General features: G+C 34.9%; 1 protein-coding gene across 1 annotated transcript in view; it reads left to right on the top strand.

Annotated features, from left to right (window-relative positions):
- The window catches only part of LOC126977199 (octopamine receptor beta-3R-like), a gene marked incomplete at its 5' end in the record, with an annotated part of 75,752 nt that overhangs the window by 40,755 nt on the left and 13,397 nt on the right, over positions 1 to 21,600 (top strand). The window contains one exon of the mRNA XM_050825912.1: positions 12,866 to 13,957. Within this exon, the coding sequence (XP_050681869.1) occupies positions 12,866 to 13,957 (1,092 nt within the window). The remainder of the gene's footprint in view (positions 1 to 12,865; positions 13,958 to 21,600) is intronic.

Raw genomic sequence — 21,600 nt, 5'->3', positions numbered from 1 at the left:
TAGATTTTAAATAGTTTTCAATAAAAGATCGGATATTGAAGTTGGGTCAGGAATACTGTATACATTTCCTATTAAGTCTCCTGTTAGCAAAGAAGGATTCTTTGTGATACGTAACAACCCAGGTGGATCCACTAAATGATTACCTCTTTTTTTTATGGAATAGGAGGACAAACGAGCGTACGGGTCACCTGTTGTTAAGTGATCACCGCCGCCCACAATCTCTTGCAACACCAGAGGAATCACAGGAGCGTTGCCGGCCTTTAAGGAAGGTGTACGCGCTTTTTTTGAAGGTACCCATGTCGTATCGTCCCGGAAACACCGCACAAGGAAGCTCATTCCACAGCTTTGTAGTACGTGGAAGAAAGCTCCATGAAAACCACACTGTGGAGGACCACCACACATCCAGATGGTGAGGATGATATCCTAACTTGTGGCGTGTCGTGCGAAGGTGCAATTCGGCGGCAGGAATCAGGTTAAACAGCTCTTCGGAATACTCTTTATCTAATAAGTAGATTTTTGCGCTTACAATTTAATTGTTTTTATACAGGTACTCACTTTGTTAATAATACACAACAAACTGCTGTGGTTAATACATTTTTATAAGCTACCAACTATAGAACTTTTAAACCCCTTTTTCATCCCCACACAGGTCTAAATTTTAAAAACGCTAGAAAGAACGAACTAATGACGAACTTTCTTACAAATTTCCCCAATTTCAACCCTGCTAAGCCTTTTATTTGCGATAAAAGCTCCATGAAAACCACACTGTGGAGGACCACCACACATCCAGATGGTGAGGATGATATCCTAACTTGTGGCGTGTCGTGCGAAGGTGCAATTCGGCGGCAGGAATCAGGTTAAACAGCTCTTCGGAATACTCTTTATCTAATAAGTAGATTTTTGCGCTTACAATTTAATTGTTTTTATACAGGTACTCACTTTGTTAATAATACACAACAAACTGCTGTGGTTAATACATTTTTATAAGCTACCAACTATAGAACTTTTAAACCCCTTTTTCATCCCCACACAGGTCTAAATTTTAAAAACGCTAGAAAGAACGAACTAATGACGAACTTTCTTACAAATTTCCCCAATTTCAACCCTGCTAAGCCTTTTATTTGCGATAAAAGGTAGCCTATGTCCTTCCCCAAGCTCTTGTCTATCTTTATACTAAATTTAATTAAAATCGGTTCAGTGGCTTAGGCGGAAAAGCATAACAGACAAACTTACATTCACATTTTTAATATTAGCAGGGATGTGGAACTTGTAAGTCAATACAAGAAGATTTGATGCTGAAGTGTATAATTGGACTTGGCACAGTGCCATATCTACTGCGACGATCTGGTAATGACCTTCTCTCGAAACCAATCGATAACTTTGGCTGAGGAAGTGTTTGCTCCGCTACAGAAATAACCTTTGCTCTATATGTGCGAAATTATATAACATTTTTAAAATGAAAACTTCTTAAGGCACGCTGAACAATTTATTTTGTGTGTATCGAATTACTGTGTGAACTTTCCAGAAAAAAGTTGAAAATCTCAGCCTTATGTCTATTTGAATTATTAAGTATCTGCTCCCAAATTGTGTGCATAAGTCCTACATTATAAGATATATATTATTAATAATACATAATGGGATCGAAGTTTTAGTTTGTTTCTGCAAATATTTATAAAATTGCTATTATTTTAATATTTATGTGTGTATTTTTATTTATGTAAATTAATTTTTTAACAATAGTAGTTACTCAATGGGTCACCTGGGGGCTGCTGAAAATCAGCGCTGTGTTGGTATTATTCCAATGCAGCATTACGCTTTCCTTTTGATAAAATAACTGTTAGACAGTACTTTTAAATAAAGATAATCACTATAATATTATGCATACATTTGTTTTTTTTTTATCATTCGTATATTTTTATGCTATAAGTTTTTAATTATTTATTTACCTCTAAGTCTTTTTTAGTTGTATTATTCTGTGTGGTTTATGTTTGTTATTAATAAAGTTTTCATTCATTCATTCAATTAGAGTGAGCTGTCACACTCTGCTATATCTAAAGCTCGTTCGGGAAAAGTCGGCTCGACTTGTATAATGTGCATTCGGTTAGAGTAGTAAATTACTCTAACTGTAATAAGCTGAACGACCTGCTCGTGTCATCCCTTATTTTCATAAAAAAAAACAGCCAAATGCCAACGATAGACGATGATATTTTGTTACCTCTATTAAACTTTTATTATGTTTTGCTAATTTAGTTAAAAACAGCAATAAAGACTTATATTATGTATTTTTTTCAATTTTATTTAATTATTTTAATATAATAGCTTCACTTGTTAAACTAGAAGGTGTATTTCATGCGAAGTAAAACACGGTTCGTATGTTATGTACAAGGATGTGAGAGCTTAAAGTTTTTGTTTTACCTCTTGACATGCTCTGGTTCCTTTGTCCTCATTTTATTTTCTACCGGGCGTATGCCTTCATTAGATTTACTTGCATGAACTGAGTTACTTATATGTGGACGATGGGGCACAGTGTTTGCGTTGTATTAATTGTTAAAGCAAATTTATATGCATGTGATATAATAATAATTTAAAAAATAATACTAGTAATTTAAGCCTTTATTAACAATCTATACCAGCTAGTCTTGCCATAGTTTTTTATGACAGTAAGGGACGAGATGAGCAGGACGTTCGGTGCCTATAACAATGCAATGCCGCTCAGGATTCTTGAAAAACCAAAAATTTTTGAGCGGCACTACAATTGCGCTCGTCACCTTTAGACATAATATGATAAGTCTCATTTGCCCAGTAATTTCACTTGCTACTGCGCCCTTCAGACCGAAACACAGCAATGCTTAAACATTACTGCTTCACGGCAGGTATAGGCGCCGTTGTGGTACCCATAATCTAGCCGGCATCCTGCGCAAAGTAGGCTCCCTTGGTACGGAACACCAAAAAAAGGTCATAAGTTAATAATCTACAGGAAATAAAAGTCTATTACGAATGAAAATACTTTAAGGAAAATATATAAAACAGCATAATAACTAAGTAAACAATTTAATAACCTCCCACTGGTAAATACAGAAACAAGGAAAAAAAAATTCTCAAAATGACGCATATTATTTTTAGTAAAAATTAACATTATTTCGTTATTATGACTGATTCTGTATTTAACTAAAACATTTCAAGAGAGAATTTTTACTCGCACCTTTTGTTGGGAAAAGTTACCTGTTAATACCTGCAGTTAAATATAAATCTGTAAGTTTATCGACAAAATAAAATGTATCAAATATAGCCTTTGATTGTATTTCGCTTTCATTAAAATATTATGTGCGAACTCCGAAAAATTTTTATTAAAAATATTTTGTAATGCCTTCAGTCCCTTTAATGAAATTGTAACAAAAATATCCAAAGTTTTTTATATAAATAGACGAGGCTATATTGCGGGATATTTTTAGTGAAATCAATCAACAATGAAACGACAGCGTAAAGCAATTAAGTCAATCTACAAAATAAACTTCAACATTTTTAAAGTTCTACTCGAAAGCAATTGGATTGATGTATTGGGTTATATATTATTTTTTTATATTGAGAGTAAAGATACTAGGCTGATTTTTATACGTGTACAAAAAATATCAGAGAAAAACAAACACAAAATAAATTTTATAACAATAAGAAAACAACCATGATACAGTTTCGTTATCTATACAATTTAAATACACATAATATAACTTATTATCATTCAATGTTAACCTTTATAATCATTGGTAACTAGCAATACATTCTTTATTGTTCAAAATATTGACTACAATATTGTACATTGACATGTCAAAAGCTTTTGATCGAGTGTCCCATGACATATTATTAAAAAAATTAGAGGCATATGTAAAGGCATAAAAGGCATTTATTTTCTCAAAATTTATTCCTTTAGAATTCTTTTCGGTGTCATTTCTAATATACTAGATACTACTATCGCTTCGGAAACAAATGGCAAATGTAATATGGGGGCTTGTGTGACATTGGTTCCGATCACATTTAAAAAATAGGAAACAAAGTATTATTATTACTCGGACTAATAAGATTAAATGATAAAAATACAAATAATACAATCATACAAATCTGAATATACATTTAACCAGTGTGGTGTACCTCAAGGAAGTGTCCTGGGGCCTATTCTACTTTTGTTTCATAACAATGACATTATAGAAGTTACAAATAATAAAATATTACTCTTTATATTATTGAATATAAAATTAAAAACTTTGATATTATGAATTTTAACAGTGACATTATGAGGAATAAAAACGATGTTAAAGAAGTTTTCATTACAAAAATCAAAAGCTAAGATTATCATACATTAGACAATTTATTTAATTAACAAGCCACTAACGAACATGTTATAAAAAATCCGAGGAGACAATTTTGTCGCTACTCTCAACATATAGCTAACCATGGCTGCCCCCATATACTCCCTGAAGGGTTTTGTGCATCATATCCTGTAACACTCAAATTGCTTCTTATTTTTGGAATACATACTCTCTTATTTTTGGCATTTGGGAACTTTTCGCTTTCTAAAATATCTCGAACTGATCGTCTAATGTACGCTTAGCTTGACCTTTATATTTCCATCCCCGTTAGCCCTGTTTGAAAATTTTCATACTTCCTCTACATGAACAAACCATCCCATCATTGTCTAATCAATAACTTTCACTTCCTCTTCCTTTACAAGTCATCTTTTTGTTATGTCATTGTTAATAAATCTGTCTTTCAAATTAACACCACCTTAAATTTCTAACGCATGTACTTTGAATTCACTTTTCTTCTGCCACATCCAAAATTCTAAGATCTATAATTACTATTTAAATATTATCATCTAACTTATAAGTTTGCACAATTGTTCTAATTATTGACGATTTAAAGAAAACACAATTAACTATCTACTAATTACATAATATGCCGTATTATTCTATATTTATCATTTTTAACCGGCTTCAAAAAAGGAGGTATTCAATTCGTCAGTATGTTTTTTTTTTATATTTGTTACCTCAGAACTTTCGACAGGGTTTAGATTTGATTTTGATATTTCTTTTTTTAATTTAAAGTTGGTGCATTCCGTGTGGCCCATTGCAATTTGATCCAGATCTGACAATGGCATCCATGAGAAAACCACAAAAAGTCTTAAATTTGCTGTTAGTATGTGCGCGTCAAATTTTATGAATTTTATAGCATTGGTAAAGGAACACTTTTTGCTTATAAATGTTTAAATTCTTCTTTTAACAGTTTTTGAATCACAGTATTAGTATTTAGAATTATCTGCTGTATTTAGTGGCTTAATACGGTAAGCAAAGATTAAGTAAACCCCATGCTAATTCATTAACTGCGTCTGACTTCTCCCTCTGAGTGTTTTTACAACCTATTATCCTGAAGGCCCTAATGGCTCACGTTTCAACACATCGACTACGTAATGAATTCCTAACGAATATAGGGCGTTTGAAGATACAACGAACAAGATTAACTACTGCAGTGCAGGTTTCAAGATAATCAAGATTAATTTGGAAGAACCCCAGTAGACACCTGAGTGGCACTTTGCCAACTACATGATATACTTTTATGTTCTACGTGTAGGACATGTCAATTTATAATTTGCAGATTCTTGTGGAGCATTTATATTTAGCGAGTCATGAAATATTTGACATTATAATTTTGTTTTTCGTAATCTATCTCGAATTTATTTAAGGATGTGTGGCGGTTTTCAAGGAGCTTTCTTCCACGTACTACAAAGATGTGGAATGAGCTTCCTTGTGCGGTGTTTCCGGGACGATACGACATGGGTACCTTCAAAAGCGTATACACCTTCCTTAAAGGCCGGCAACGCTCGTGTGATTCCTCTGGTGTTGCAAGAGAATTCGGGCGGCGGTGATCACTAAACACCAGGTACGCTCGTTTGTCCTCCTTTTCTATAAAAAAAATTTGCTATTCTATTGTATCGGCTCTAAATGAATTAAATTCACAAAATTGAGGTTTTTGGGGACTAAATATCCATTTTTCCGAGTTTTCACACCAAACAGAGCTCGTTTACCTAGATGTCATATTAAACTAGCAATTTTCATATATTTTAAAAGTTTCTCAAAAACGGCTTTAGCAATTTTGATAAAAATATTATTTTTACCGGAATTTTTCATTTTAAAGTAAGCGTCATCTGTTCGGTCTCCATTTAACTAACAACGGCAGACGAAAGACAAATAAAGTTGTCGATTCACTTTTTATCGCCTCGCTAATTATGGGTTCTGTATCACCTACGATCCAAAGTCTTCAAAGGTTAAGGATATTTTAAAGCTATTGAAAATAATTGGTTTTGGACTTTTATTATAACATTTTAATCATTACTTTTATTTTATGCTTTGTTTGTATAAAGTCAATGAATAACTTGACATTTTAACCCTAACTTGTTTGTTTTTTTTTGTTTAATTTAAATGAATGTAATATTCAAACACCAGTTACACTGGTAAAATGTATAAGGCTTATCAGACAGTATTTCAACCAATAGGTCGTACAATGTACCAATAGGTACAATAGTACTTCCATTTTGTTGAATACATTATTCATTCATTCATTCTTTCGCCGTACGTTGTTACAATATATACTCGTATAAACCCAACCTCAAAAGCACCATGTTAAAGTTTCATAGTGTTATATATTCAAATAAGGAATTAATAAGTAAAAAAGAACTTGCAAAGCTAAAAATATTGAATTGAAGAAATTTTCACTTTAATTTACTAAGTTTTATTCAATATCTTAATTGCGTTCCAGACTGCAATAATTCAAAATGAAAATGCATCTAGAAGTTTCTAAATATAAAATTAATCGTTCTCGCTTACTGTGAACTAGTTCCAAGAAGCTGAAAAGTAAATCGCTACGAAAACTGGAACTAATCTTTTATAAAGACCCGTTGGAATTCCTGCAAGCAGAAGAGATTATGTTTTACAAATACTTTTGAAGCTTTTTCCTGCAATTTGTGTGAATGGTTTATTTAAAATGCTGAATAAGGTATAAAAACTATAGAGAATTGAAATGCTTCGTGTATTTAATATAAATTATATATTTGTTTATATAATTTATATTAAATACACATGAATATAATTTAAATTTATAAGATTTGTTTTGTTAGAATACTAAATTATTCAAACAAAACTTATAATTACCTAGTCTTGCCATAAATACTGAAACAAAGAAAAAAAATTCTATTGCAAATAATATATATTACTTTTACAGTGTGTTAGTTTAATACATAAATATAAAACAATTTAAATTATGAAAAGCTTATTCGAAGTGGTTTCCATTGGATGCAATATAGTCCTTTAAACGTCGAATAGAAGCACGCACTTTTTCCATGGGAAAATTCTTCACTGCCAATCATACGAATTGTTTTAGGGACTCGAAATTATAATGGCGTTTAGAGCAAGTACTCTCTAAAACTGACTATAAATCGTAATCCAGCGGATTAAGATCGGCACTAGACTACGGCCAGTCTTCAGCTCTGATGAAGTCCGAAACGTTCGTTTCCAACCAAGACTGCGTAGACCGAGCATTATGATGACCCGGCGCCGAGTCTTGCTGACCGTTCTAGGTTATTGAAGATGGTGTTGTTCACTACCTTCTCAAGAATGGTATCTGCGGCAAATGCCCTATGGATATGTACATAATATTGTATGTAACCTTATTTGTGACAACTTATATATAATTTTCCTTAATGTTATAATTTACCACTTAAATATTATATTACAAGCTGTAGATTTACTAAGTTGTAAAATGAAATAAATACTATTTTATTTTCTTCAATTATGTGTTATTGTGTTATTAGTTTGGTTAATTAGTTATTAAATTTTATTTTTAATAAGTTGAAACTAATATTAAAGTCTTGGCTCTGCGTACACATCTTTACTTATTTCATACAATATTCGCATAATTACACCGTTTATTGGGAAGATTGCTTTATTTATAAATATTAAAGTACCAGCATTTATGTGGTTAAATACAATATTCATTTATTGCGCTATCGTACACAATAATGACAATTTATATTACATAAAACATTTAACACTTCAGAACTATTACAATTATTTTGCATTAAAAAGTTTATCAGCTTTCAGAAAAATCAACTTTCGTGAATAATAACATAACTGTGAAAACATTTCACGGTTGAGATTCGATCCCTCGACCTCGCGGTGTTTCGGCTTCGCAATCACAATGATTCAACCACTGGTCCAATGACCGTATGATCATAAAGTTGAAATAGCCGAACTTTAATTAGTTAGAAGTATAAGCCTTTCATCCATAATTTCAATAATTGTTTTATGAATTTGCGATCAGGCCACGTGTCCTGACGCGAGTTTAACATTTTATACGCATCCCAACACACCAACCCAAAAGTGCTCATCGCTGCTAAAAAAGTTTCCACTTCAAAATTTAGATAATTTGATTGACATAAGATCCACGAAAGTCAGATCCCGCGTTTGGGCTTCAAACAAACAAACATAAATACAGAGACTGAGAAACAAATTACTATACTTTATATTGCGATGTCTAAATAAATAGTTTGCGCCATAATGAAATATTTAAAAAACTCCTGAATCAAATAGATGTAATAAAAATTATTTAATCACTAAAGAATAATTTAAAAATTCCGCCTTTAAGTATTTGCATCCGTAAATCTCGGAATGTTGTTGATGAACGGACATAAAATCATTACAGTCCAAATTGAATTTTAACAAAGACTCCTTATTTCGAAGTTTTAATAAATCAGAAAATTCTGTTCATCTTAACTAATATTGTAAGGAGGAAACATTTGTGTTTTTGTATGTATGTTTGCAATGTTTCCACACAAAACCTGCAGGACCATTTTCAAAAATTCTTGCACCATTATAAAGCTGCATATTCACTGAGTGACATAGGCTATGTAACATTCTCAAAAAAATAGGGATCCCTAATAAAAATTCAATTATTTAACCCAAGGTAAAAAATTGATTTATTATATATATATTTCTATTGGTGATACAACAAAAAATCCCTGTACAGTATTATAGAACGTATCAATATATACAAAAAAGTATAATATAATAATAATCAAACTGTATAATTCATACCTCTGTTTTAATCCTCAGCCCACTATATATTAAAGACCGTTTTAATACCTGTAAAACACTTTTTAAATAATGAAAATCAGACATTCCATTCAAAAGATATAACGAATTTAAAAATATCCATCTAAAGAAAATAATGCAATAATTAAATAATAACTGACGGAAATAAAACTTCTATATTAACAAAAATAAGTCTATAGGCCGACTTAGTACACCTTCCACTACCAAGTGAAACCGCGGAACATTGGTAGTTTTCAATAAATTGATTGAAAATCCATTTCATGAAATATACTTTCTGTATTTTATTCTATAGACTTTCCTCTAGAACTCTACAGTTCGACAAAGAAAATACACCGGAACTATTGTATACTTCAAGGGCAAAGATACAAATGAATTGAACATGATGCTTCAAAAAGCTGCAAACCATTCAGTGGATTGAATCTTTTAGATGCTCTAAGTGAAACTGGACAAAAATATTACAGGTCTAATACATCTGTCTTATGAAAAGTTCTTCAACTGTATAAACTATTCGTATAGTCTGAGTGGTACAATGGCGCTAAAAATATTCTTTTTTTACATAAGACGGGGCAAATTGGCACGAGGCTCATGGGATGAGAGGTGAGGCAACCGCCCATGGACATCCGCAACATCAGGTGTCAAGAGATGCGTTGCCGGCCTTGAATGCTCTTTTCTTAAAGTTGCCTAAGTCGTATCGGTTCGGGAAAACAGCAGCCGGTAATTGATTCCACAAAGTGGCTGTGCGAGACAATGAAAATGCGCGGTTGTGGAATGCCAGATGTCAACGTGATGTGGTTGCTATTGCATATCATTGAAAGCATTACGATATATATTAAATGACTTGCGAAATAGCCCAGTTTTTCTTACTTAGTACATTGACCACTTATCCCGTCTGATAAGGCGTTCGAATGCAAGTGAAATTTCTATATTCGTTACGTTCGCTTTGAATATCAATAAAGCTCAGAGTCAGTGGAGTAGTTTGAATTTAGAATGATGATTGATATGTCACACGTCCTTGAGCCGATTAGCTATTTGATCTCCGTTTATACCGACCAAATAAAAATTATAAGTCTTTCTTATCTTCTTTCCAAACCTTACAATATAAAACCGATTTTCAAGAATATTTCTTATATTTTTATTTGCAATAAACATTGTACATAAGATGTTAACGTAATATTATTGCTAATCCGATATGTCTCGTCAATTGACATGCAAAATATGTTATAAAATATATAAATTATACTACAACCTTCTCGGACAATGCTTTAATATTGATGAGATAACTGGGAGCGAAAGTGCTAAGTTGAATTTCTAAATATACGCCGACGTAAAAGTTGTTGAATATATTAATGTAGAGAGCAGAAAAAATGTATGAGAATCTATTGCTAATGCTCTTTAATTTTTCTCATAATAGATGTTTTGATGGAAAAGTAAGTGACATGCACTTCTTCTGTACCTTTAATAGTATATTTTTTAACATGGGGAGAATTCAAACAAGGTTGTAATTCGTAGGCACAAAACAAATTCCGAAGGGCTTCAATACAACCGAGTAGTAAAACACATCTAGGTGGTCAAAAAATAAAAGCTTATTTTAATTTTACTCCAACTAAAAAGAACTGACAGCGAACATTGAACGACCCAATGAAGTCACGTGGCGCTGTGAGACATTTATTAAACATGCCAAGTATGCGACCTTGTATATATACCAGAAGCAATTTCAGCTCATATTCTAATCTAAACGCGTGGCTCGAATCAGTATTAGCTATTCCATATTACAGCGACCTGAATACTGACGTCCCTTGAAATTTAACACATTTCGGGGACGTTTTGAAGATGTAGGTAAATTTTATTTTTGGGATGTGTACGAGTCTTAATAAATGATTCTTATTTAAATTATATCTGACTGAATTGTATCATATGGCTACCTCATTCGAGTTCCAAAATCGGAGGCAACAAGTATGTTGAGAATTAATGTTTATGTCTGAGTCATGGATGTATTAGTGTGTGTTTAAGTTTGTGTTTTGTATTCTTTTCAATGTTTTTTGGCAACCATAGTATCACTTTTTTTATGACAATAAGGGACGAGACAGGCAGGACGTTCAGCTCATGGTAACTGATACGCTCAGGATTAACCCATAAATTCTGAGAGCACTACAACTGCGCTCGTAGCCTTTAGACATAAGATGTTAAGTCTCATTTGCCCAGTAATTTCAGTTCAGACCGAAACACAACAATGCGTACACATTACTGCTTCACGCCAGAAATAGGCGCCGTTGTGGTACCCATAATCTATCCGGCATCCTGTGCAAAGGAGCCTCCCACTAGTAAATGTGTAGGTATAGGATCAATAGTGATTTTTACAGTTCTTCACAGACTATTCTTCATTTATTTATTTAAGACATGCAGAATTTACGGTCTAGTAGAAAGTACCACTTAGAAAGTCTCTCATTGATCTCATGAACTTAGTTTTAACTTATGCACATTCTCAGTAGGGTTAATGAAAAGATAATCAATTTATTTCCAGCAGAATGTTTTTTTTTTGTAAGAGTAAGCACTGAACTGGAATCACTACAAAAACGAACCTAAATTTGACCCTATTAAGGGTTCCGTACCCGAAGAGTGATAAAAGGGAATTATACTTCCATAGTTCTATTATCCGGTCATTTGTCTGTCAACGAGCTGAGATTTGGAAGTGTGTGTCTTATAATTTTTGTTGCAACAAAACAAATCCTTTAATATTATGTACGTAATAATAAAACTATAAGAATATTATGTAAGTTAACAAACGTAAAATAGCACGAGGAATAAATAATTTTAAGGATTTTTGCTTTGTTAGGCCAAAGAAGTATAACATCTTGCGTGCATATATAAATACACACACAATTTTTTTTGTAGACATCACTAAGTTCGTATTAATCTCTTAGCTAAATTAATGACGTATTTCGAAGCAACTTACCTCCGTTTGTATCCCCAACTAACTCATTAGTCGTTCTAAAGTTTGTGGAGAATCTTTGGTCTCCTCATGTATCTTGTTTCTTTGAGTAAGTCTTTGCGTGGCGTTAATTGCTGTTTAATAAGACTTCGTTAGCGTTTCACACGGCATTTACTGAATTTGTAGACTGGTCCTACTTTCGTATGTGATATTTGTTGATATTTGCTTGTCCCATGACAATTTGAATATACAAATGCTATCGCTTAATTTTAGATGATAATAAAAGTATTTTTAAAGAAAAACAAGAACTTATTTCTCATAAATAGCAAGTATATTATACACACATAAAATTTCAAAACGATGCGGGACTCGAAGCCGTGACATCTCGCGTTCCGTGTGAGTGTTTTTACTGAACCAATCGTTCGAGTTACCTATCGTTCGTATATTTAAAGTAGATGTTAAAGACATCGAATAAAGATTAAACGTTGAATAAATAAAGATTTAACGTCTACACACAATTACTTATAATATAAATTTCCTACAAACTTTTGTTATGTATCTTATATGTTTTTGCGAGATTTTTTTGTGATTTCTCTGTTTTCAATTTGTTTTGCATTATAACCTCAGAAAAAGCTAAGCTGAGATTGATGTTATTGCCCCTGATATATTGTGGAAAAGTTACCTGTACCATTAAGTGTTTCATTTCAATATAGTACGGGGCGGGCAACCTTTTGTATAAAACTAACTGTAGCAAACACTAACTTCAACTTTTTTCCCACAGATGGCGCACTGCGGGGCGAGGTAGAAAGCCGCGGGCGCGGCACCGAGCCAGCCCTCACCGAGCTGCACTCCACCCTGCCACCTGCCGCGCCCGAACACTGGCACACCCTAATCCACGTCCTCAAAGGCCTCGTCTTCATCACCATCATCCTCGGGGCACTCCTCGGCAACGCTCTCGTCATCATATCTGTCCACCGGCACAGGAAACTTCGCGTCATTACTAATTACTACGTCGTCAGTCTTGCAGTTGCTGATATCTTAGTTGCCCTCTGTGCTATGACGTTCAATGCCAGCGCTGAACTGACAGATACATGGCTCTTTGGGCCCCTCGTCTGTGATATATTCAATTCCCTGGATGTTTATTTCTCAAGTGCATCCATTCTTCATTTATGTTGCATCTCCGTGGATCGTTACTATGCCATCGTAAGACCTTTGGAATATCCAGTTACAATGACGCATAGAACTGTCTGTTTTATGCTTGCCAATGTTTGGCTCTGGCCAGCTTTTATCAGCTTTGTGCCCATCTTCATGGGTTGGTACACAACTGAGCAACACAGACAGTACAGAAAATTTCATCCAGATGTATGCATTTTTAAAGCGAATATGATCTACGCGTTAGTATCTTCCAGCGTTTCATTTTGGATACCCAGTGTTGTGATGATTTCGATGTATTGTAAGATATTTAGAGAAGCAATAAGACAAAGAGAAGCATTAACCCGAACATCATCAAATATTCTGCTGAATTCAGTTCATATAAAGCATACATCACATTCTGCACATCATTCGCATTATCTACATCCAGATAGAAGACCTTCAGATATAAGTCCAAACTATAGTACCTTCACAGAAGTTGGCCCTGAAGAGACTGAATTAGCCGGAGAAGTATTGGCTTTGGGAGATATTTGCCCAAGTAAGGAGGCAAGTCCAAGAAAGTCAGTGAACATCAGTTCTGACACGGCGAGTTCTGGATACTGTTCTGGGGGCTCAAATAAGAGATCATTAAGTGGGCAGCCACATGGGTGGCGACCAAGCTGTGCATCGACTGTAGTAAATAGAGATCTTGCGAAAGCTGCAACGGAATTAAATTCACAAGGTAACCAAAAGTATTTAATTTTCATTGTTGAATGTATTTACCCTACAAATAAGGCTGATGTTAGAGACAAATATTTTATGTTTAGGGACTGTCCAATATTAATGCACTATTATACTCAATATTGCCAGAAAGAATGGATTAGAAATATCTATGATAAAGTGCCTATAGCACAGCCTTAAACAATGAAACTATTGGTTTTAATTGTGTAAGTGTCTTTTTATGCTGTTTATGCTTTCTGGTGCAATAAACAACTCAATCAAAATTCCATAGATAAGAAGGCCTTCGCCGACCAACCTTACATTACTTCATCAATGCGTAGAAACGTAAGCGCTATTTAAATATTTCTACTGAGCCGTGATTGGCAGCCGAATTCATCATTGTCATATGACTATCGATAACTATTAGATTTACAACAAAAATTTTCCCCCAGCCAGCTACAGTACCCTCGGAACTTTCTCACAAACTAATTTTTACCCTAAAAGGATGCTCTAAGTTCGAAGGTTCATAGCCTGTTTATGTATGATTTCCATTCAACTGCTAAAGGAAGAATATTGGCTTTCTCTTTTATTCTTTACTATATTAGCACAGCTCTTTTTATCTACACTAAAACAATTTACAATATTTAGTACTTTTTTCTTTCTATATACTATATTTTTTAAGTTTCCAGTAAGGACTGGACTGATACTAAATAAAATCACTAAGAATAAAGCTATAAACATACCACACATCATTGATGCTATGCGCCAATTCTTTCAAGAAATTGATTGATTGCAGACAAAATATTAGTAGAGGAATCACGAGAGCGTTGCCGGCTTTTAAGGAAGGTGTACACGCTTTTTTTGAAGGTACCCATGTCGTATCGTCCCGGAAACACCGCACAAGGAAGCTCATTCCACAGCTTCGTAGTACCAGGAAGAAAGCTCCTTGAAAACCGCACTGTGGAGGACCGCCACACATCGAGATGGTAAGGATGATATCCTAACTTGTGGCGTGTCGTGCGAAGGTGGACTTCGGCGGCAGGAATCAGGTTAAACAGCTCTTCGGAAAACTCCCCGTGATAAATGCGGTAGAAGACACACAATGAAGCGACGTCTCTACGCAACGCCAAGTGATCCAACCGTTTGCAGAGCACTGAGTCCCCGACAATTCGAGCTGCTCTGCGTTGCACGCGGTCAATTGGATCGAGCTGATACTGGGGTGCGCCAGACCAGTGTGGCCGGACCTGCGCTTTGTAGAGCGCTAGAATGTGGGCCGTCTTGAAGTATTTCCGTGCTCCATTGATGAAGCCCAGCTTCTTCGAAGCCAATTTGGCGTGCCCTCCAGATGGCCACGGAATTGGCAATCGCTCGAGATTTCGAGACCCAGTATTCCGATACTAGGCAAGGCTTTAAGGGAAGTGTTGTCGAAGAGCAGTGATACGACATATGGGGGTTTTTTTGTGGTAAACGCGCAAACTTGAGTCTTCTGGGGGTTAAATTGGACAAGGTTCAATTTACCGTATTCCGCGACCTTTTCGAGAGAGGACTCGATAGAAGACGCATTTCGTTTAGATCTGATAAACTGCTTTTGATCCACTCGCTTGTATCTGTCTGTATCTGTTGTCGTGTCGGTCGCATATCGTGATGTTAAGACCAAAAATTTGGATGCTGGTAGATGTATTATATAGGTTTAAGCGAGCTATTTTCCACAACTCGACGTCTTATATATACTGCCTATTGCGTGATGAGTTGACGGTGTTACTCCTTCAAACCTAATTCTACCAGGCAGTCCAGTAGACCCTTAATGTTGCCCATGACCTTAGCCTTCCGAGAAATTTTGCCCTATATTTCGCCATCTCTTGAATGAATGTCCTAAGAATGACATGGGCGACTATTTCTTCTGCCCCTAAACTTGGTGTGGCTGCTGGTTTTAATCTGAGTAATTACTCAAAATATTTCCCGTGACATATACGAAAGAAGATGTAGAGAGATACGTAACGCTAAAAAATCGAGCTGATCGGAGATGACTTGATCATCGATGGTTCGAATTGGTACTTCGGAGCCCTCGCCCATGTTGAAGTACCGCTTTATGGACTCGCCAATACTGATTGTCTTTCAAAACAAAATACAAATAGTTCTAGCTGAGCGTAGTTACGGTAAAGTATCGTTATTAGTAAACCACTCGCCTCTGCAACTTTGCAACTAAAGTTCGAACCAATTCTTAGATCGCGAATCATGAATAGTAATTTGGAAAGTATGATAACTTCATATTTAACAAACAACAAGTTTGTGGGATATAAGAAGCTTGTTTGCGAAATGGAAAAGTTTAGCTGAATTATTTATTTGAATTGAACATACGAACTGATCAAAGGAATTCCTTTACGAAATGTTTCTTTACATGTTCGCTGCAAGGAACATGGTGCTTTTTAGGGTTTAGTTCCTCTACCATTCTTCCTCCTCCACCATAGACTGTTGACATTGACAATGTCATTTTAATAGAGTATGTTCTATTATTATTGCTATTACAACAAATGATAAAAAAATAATGGTGAATTGGACACCGGCCATAAAACGTGTCTATTACATTTAAAAATACGTCGAAGCATTGTATAAAAAATTTGTTATTTTTTTAAAGTGATAACACGTTAAACTGATAAAGTAATAACTTCTGGGATTAATTACACAAATGAAATCAAATGAAGCCACATACTGAGAGTTGAATAAGAGATATCAAGATTTATGAACCATCGACACTCGAAAAGTGGCTCAGTGGAAGAGCGCTCGCACAGAACGTGTGAGGGTCGCTGGTTCGAGTGCAGCATCGATCATAAATTTTGTTTTCAAATTTAATTTGTGTTATGACTTCATATTATCTAGTAAGAACAATTTATTCGTGTTCGAGTCCGCCTCTTAATTGAACGGTTTGTAACAAACTTTATGACAGCATCTGTGTAACACAAATGCTTTCTCCGTAACAATAAGATCTTAGATGATTTATACGTCTAAATCATAAACTTAATATACTGCCGTAATAGACGAACCCTATGTGAGAGTCAGATAATTATCCATCCACAAAACGTAGGTGTGAGAAAGAGACGAAATAGGTGGACAGTGACACCGTTTTTAACAATTTAGTATCCTGTCAAATTGGACCGCTATTTAATTTTAGTATTTTTATCGTAATTGTTCTGTCGTTTTAAGGGATATTTATTAAAAAAATATAATGGTGTCGTGTTCTGTTATAGATTGTGTTGTTATCTACAGCAATAATCTATTTATAGAAACATTTCACAGCTAAATACTGATTCTTCTATACTGTTTTTGTGGTGCTTGTTTAAGTTAGGATTTCATCCCCACCACCTGGATGTGTGGCGGTCCTCCACAGTGCGGTTTTTAAGGAGCTTTCTCACTCGTACTACAAAGCTATGGAATGAGCTTCCTTGTGCGGTGTTTCCGGGACAATACGACATGGGTACCTTCAAAGAAAGCGCGTACACCTTCCTTAAAGGCCGGCAACGCTCTTGTGATTGCTCTGGTGTTGCAGGAGAATGTGGGCGGCGGTGATCACTTAACACCAGGTGACCCGTACGCTCGTTTGTCCTCCTATTCCATAAAAAAAATGCAGTGCTGCTTAGGATTCCAGGGTGGCACTACAATTGCGCTTGTCACCCTGAGTCATAAGATTGTTACGTCTCATTTGCCCAGTTATTTCACTAGCTACGGCGCCCTTCAGAGCAAAACACAATAATGCATACACATTACTGCTTCACGACGCAAAAAAGCGCCGTTCTGGTACCCATAATATAGCCTGTGCATGGTAGCCTCCCACTGAAAAATGCCCTGAGTCACGTCTTATGGCACCCTTAGACCCGGGACTTCTCTTTTGATTTTTATGCACCGGTGAAGCACAGGGCAAAAATTTAGAATTACTCGCTCAATTTTTTCAACTCTTCTGGCATGAAAAGTTCAATGTCACTTTATTTCCTGTAATTGTAGTTTACGATAACGGTAACGATTCCATTGTAACTGCAGAGCTAGTTTAGTAAGTGGAAAAGAGTATGGCCCCGTTTTCTTTAGAATCTTCGTTTGTCTTAATTACAAAAAATTACAAATGCTGATTATTTTTTTACATAAACGGGCATGAAACTGACGCAATGGAACGTAGTAAGGCAACCTCCCATTGACCGACATTTTAATTAATGATAATTTTAACAGCAACTCATACGTGAATTTTTTTGCTGATTTACTTGTAGAGATTGTTTTTTACAATATGTAACGGATTTATAAATAACTTGATCTACGTTTCTCCTTAATAATAATTTATAAAATGTTATTAAGCGCTAACCTGTTAGAAGGAAAGTTGCTAATCAAAAGTCTTGAAGTCGACTCATACCTAAGGCTACATGTTGAACTTTTAAATAATTAATGAACCTTCAATTAATAATGACTGAAATTTTCATCTTATACCAAAATACTAGGGATGCGATGATGTTCAAAGTTTTAATTCCATGAAATACAAATATTAAGTTTCCATGGAACTGTATTAAAAACAAAATATAATTTCATTAAAAATCCTTTAATGAGTTGAAAGAAAAGTTGTTAAATTGTACGTTACAATTCTCACTAAAGCCAAATTTTAATTTGCATGTTAACTGAGAGCTAAACTCAGAACAGTTTGAGTTTTAATTCGATTTAGAAAATGTTCTACTGCATATTTGACGTTGTAAATGTGTTCACATTGAATGGAATAATTCCGTCATTCATCGTGTATGATTTTAAGATATTTTAATGAGTTCCATTCAATGACGTTCTATACATACGAGGGCGGCACTGAAAATTTCGGGAATCAAGGAAGTGACACAACATTACTATTTAAAAATGTATTTATTGCTTTTCGAAGTATTTTCCGCGAAATTTGACACATTTTTCCATACGATGGAACCAATCATTGAAGCAACCAATCCATTCGGAAGTTGGGGTCTCCAAAATGGCCGTTTTGTAGGCGTCCACAGCTCCTTCAGGTGATGAAGATCTCTGACCACGCAATTTATTCCTTATTTTAGGGAAAGTATAGAAATCATTAGGCCTTAGGTCGGGGCTGTACGGCAGATGGTCTAATAATTCTATGTTTTCTTGCTCTAAAAACTTGTTGTTCTGTGCGCGGTGTGAGAACTCGCATTGTCGTGATGGAGGATGATGCGGCGGTTGCAGTTCTCTTTACGGAGTTCAGAAACGACCTGTGGCAAAGAAATGCTACCATACCATTCTGCATTAACCGTTCTTTATCCCTGAAGAGGAATAGTCGCAACATGGCCGGTTTTGGAGACAAACGTGGCCACTATTTTTTTTGCAACACTCCGTGAACGAACAATTTTTGTTGACTTTAACTCATTTTCGAACACCCAAACTCGTGACTGGTTTTTCGTTTCGGGTTCGTACGCGGATATCCAGGATTCGTCACCTGATACGATGTTATATACAGCATTTGAGGATCCTGTGTGAAATCTTTCGAGAATTCTGACGCACCAAGTAACGCGAGCCGCTTTTTGCTCTTCACAGAGCAAATGCGGTATCCATCGCGAAAACAACTTTTTTACACCTAATTGTTAATGCAAGATTATTTGTATTTGACTCATGCCAATGTCTAAAGTTGCCTGAATTTCGCGGTATGTCACATGTCGAACTTCCTCTATCAGCTTACGCACAGCATCAACGTTTTCTTTGGTGACTGCAGTTTATGGACAACCTTGACGGGGATCATCACTGAGCTTGACACGTCCACGTTGAAATTCAGCAAACCAGCGATAAATTGTGGTTTTGGATGGGGCTTCATCACCAAATGCAGAAATCATCCGGTCAACACACTGTTTTTGTGTTAAACCACTTCGAAAGTCATAATAAATTATCGCTCTAGAATTTTCTCGAGTCAATTCCATTTTCTCAACGACTAAACAAGTTTGACAAGACCTTGTGACAAGACCGAGAATCTTTTTATAAATAAATAAATGGTATTCGATTTTTAAAACCAAGGAGTTTTCAATTAAAAAGATTTTAATATGACAGGAACAGTGGAAATATTCCATTCCCGATACTTTTAGTGCACCCTATGTATGGACATATCATTCGCAGTCTGACAGTGGAACGGCAAAAGTGTGCATAAGATAATGTAAGCACACTTTTCTATTTAGTCGTGTGTCAACTGTGTGTCAATCAATAAGCCTAAGTGTGCTATAAAAAGTGCTTAAATACTACATTACCGACTCAAAAAAAAGATGGTGTGACTTATTATAGGTAAGGTTATTTTATTTATGTAAGATTGATATGCAAAAAGCTTAAGTAATTTAATAAAACGAATATTTTTTCATTTAATATGGCATTAATTAATGTCACCAGACAAGACCCGTTTGTCAAAATGAGATAGATGAAAGGACACATTCAGAAATGAAAACAATACAGTCGCTCTTTTTAACCGACTTCAAAAAAGGTGGAGGTTCTCAATTCGTTGGTATCTTTTTTTGTATATTATATCTATTGGTTTGGAATAGTGTTTTTGAAGTTGGTTGTTTATTTAATATTTTTTCTTTAACGGCCAAGTGTACAATGTTTAGCAATATTGTATTTTGTGTAATGTGAACGGCTTACAAGAACGTGAACGCTTACATACTAGTGCTATTTACACGTTATCACGGAAGTATCGTTAGCTAGTGATAATTCATACTTATTTACGTCGCAAATATGTAAAAGCTAATATTTTTCAGCTTTCCCGTACACGAGATAATAAAAAAAATGGCGCCAGTTGGTAGCAAGAGAGACATGTGAAGAAATTTACAAACTAAATAAGCATATTTATATATCACATATATTTACGTTTTTTGGATTTAACTACATTTAAAACTTGACAAAAGCTGTCATACGAACAAATGTTGATGTCCGCTTACGCTACATATACCAAAAATATACCCTGGAAAAGATATCTAAGTCTAAAAGACAAATTTAATTTAATTCAAGGAAGTCAACATTTAAATAACCAGTTTAACTAATAATTTTATGTAAATAAAAATATTATATTTGAGTATTAGTTTCTCTCATTAAACCTTAACTTATTAAATCCAAATCCCTTAAGAACGTAAAGAAGTAACAAATATAAACTCAAGCCAATAAATAAAGATAAAAACTTTCCCCTTTATAATATGAGTGTTATTTTTGATTAAAACCGTAAAAAACCTCCGACTGAACAGATATTGATCTTAAAATGGGACAGATTGACGAACGTAAAACTTATAGCAACCGACATTTTTGTCTGGATTTAAAAAAATACCTAACTGCTACTCCACTGATGTCAATGTCCAAATCGGGTTCTAAATTTGAAATACGCAGCTGAAACTAATATAGGGTTTACATTGCTGCCTATTGACCAATAATATTTTAAACAACTGGAGTAAACGCAGAAATGTATAGACATAACAGTCGAAGGTTATTATGGTGTCATTTGTGGCATGTGCCATATTTCGGCTTTGATTTTGTATGAGGTGCATCGTCTATATGTATAGAACGTCATTGGTTCCATTACTCAAAAGGAAAACGCGAACACGTAATACCAGTGGGAGGCTCCTTTGCACTGGATGCCGGCTAGAATATGGGTACCACAGCGACGCCCATTACTGT

This window comes from Leptidea sinapis, chromosome 44, assembly GCF_905404315.1.
Source record: "Leptidea sinapis chromosome 44, ilLepSina1.1, whole genome shotgun sequence".
NCBI lineage: Eukaryota > Metazoa > Arthropoda > Insecta > Lepidoptera > Pieridae > Leptidea > Leptidea sinapis.
Note: the sequence above shows the minus strand (reverse complement) of the source record. Positions and strands in the feature narration are given on the sequence as shown.